We start from the raw sequence: 703 nt of genomic DNA on the forward strand, positions 1-703 counted from the left end.
GCCTACCAACAAAATTGCATGTTTAACACCAGTGAAGAAACTTGTAATGGTATGTTATGATGTAGAACTATCAGACCAAAACATGTACATGAATCAATATTTGTTCCTTAACTTTGATTCAATATAAAAACACAAATGTGTAGATCCACATTCAGATGATGGTTGAATCAACATTGATATAGTGCCAGTTATGTTGAAACCCTAATGTTGATTCAACACCGACCACTTTCAATATCGTTTCACTGCCAGGCTTCAATGAGGATTCAGTGTTTCAGGGTTGATTCACTCATATTTTGCTATCTGGGTGGTACATACATATATATTTTGTTTATATCAAATGTATGTGAAAACTATTTACATTTGCAACTATAAAATATTACATTGGTAAAAGTATTAAGAGCAAGTTACCTGTCCAGTTACCACCCGGTCTGAATCAATGCATAAGCCATGTACACACAAGTCTTGTCCACCATTCCTGCAATCATCATAACGCACAGTGCAGAGATTCCCGGACCACTCTGGAGAACACTGGCAACTGCAACGAACAAGCAATTTCTAAGAATATGTTTTGAGAATCTGCACTGAATCCTGGCCTTATAAAGACACTCTGGCCATGCTGTTTAAGAATTTCTCATGTCCCTTGTTCAGTCTACCAAAGACAGTTTCTCAGCTGTCTATGTCACTGCCAGTGCTATAGCTAATG

General features: G+C 37.4%; 1 protein-coding gene across 1 annotated transcript in view; it reads right to left on the reverse strand.

Annotated features, from left to right (window-relative positions):
- Window positions 1-703, reverse strand: part of LOC106943126 (cubilin-like) — a gene marked incomplete at its 3' end in the record, with an annotated part of 12,587 nt that overhangs the window by 6,093 nt on the left and 5,791 nt on the right. Inside the window, exon 6 of the mRNA XM_015026468.1 lies at window positions 409-535. Within this exon, the coding sequence (XP_014881954.1) occupies window positions 409-535 (127 nt within the window). The remainder of the gene's footprint in view (window positions 1-408; window positions 536-703) is intronic.

This window comes from Poecilia latipinna, unplaced genomic scaffold, assembly GCF_001443285.1.
Source record: "Poecilia latipinna isolate Pla-1442-1.1 unplaced genomic scaffold, P_latipinna-1.0 Scaffold4897, whole genome shotgun sequence".
Lineage (NCBI taxonomy): Eukaryota > Metazoa > Chordata > Actinopteri > Cyprinodontiformes > Poeciliidae > Poecilia > Poecilia latipinna.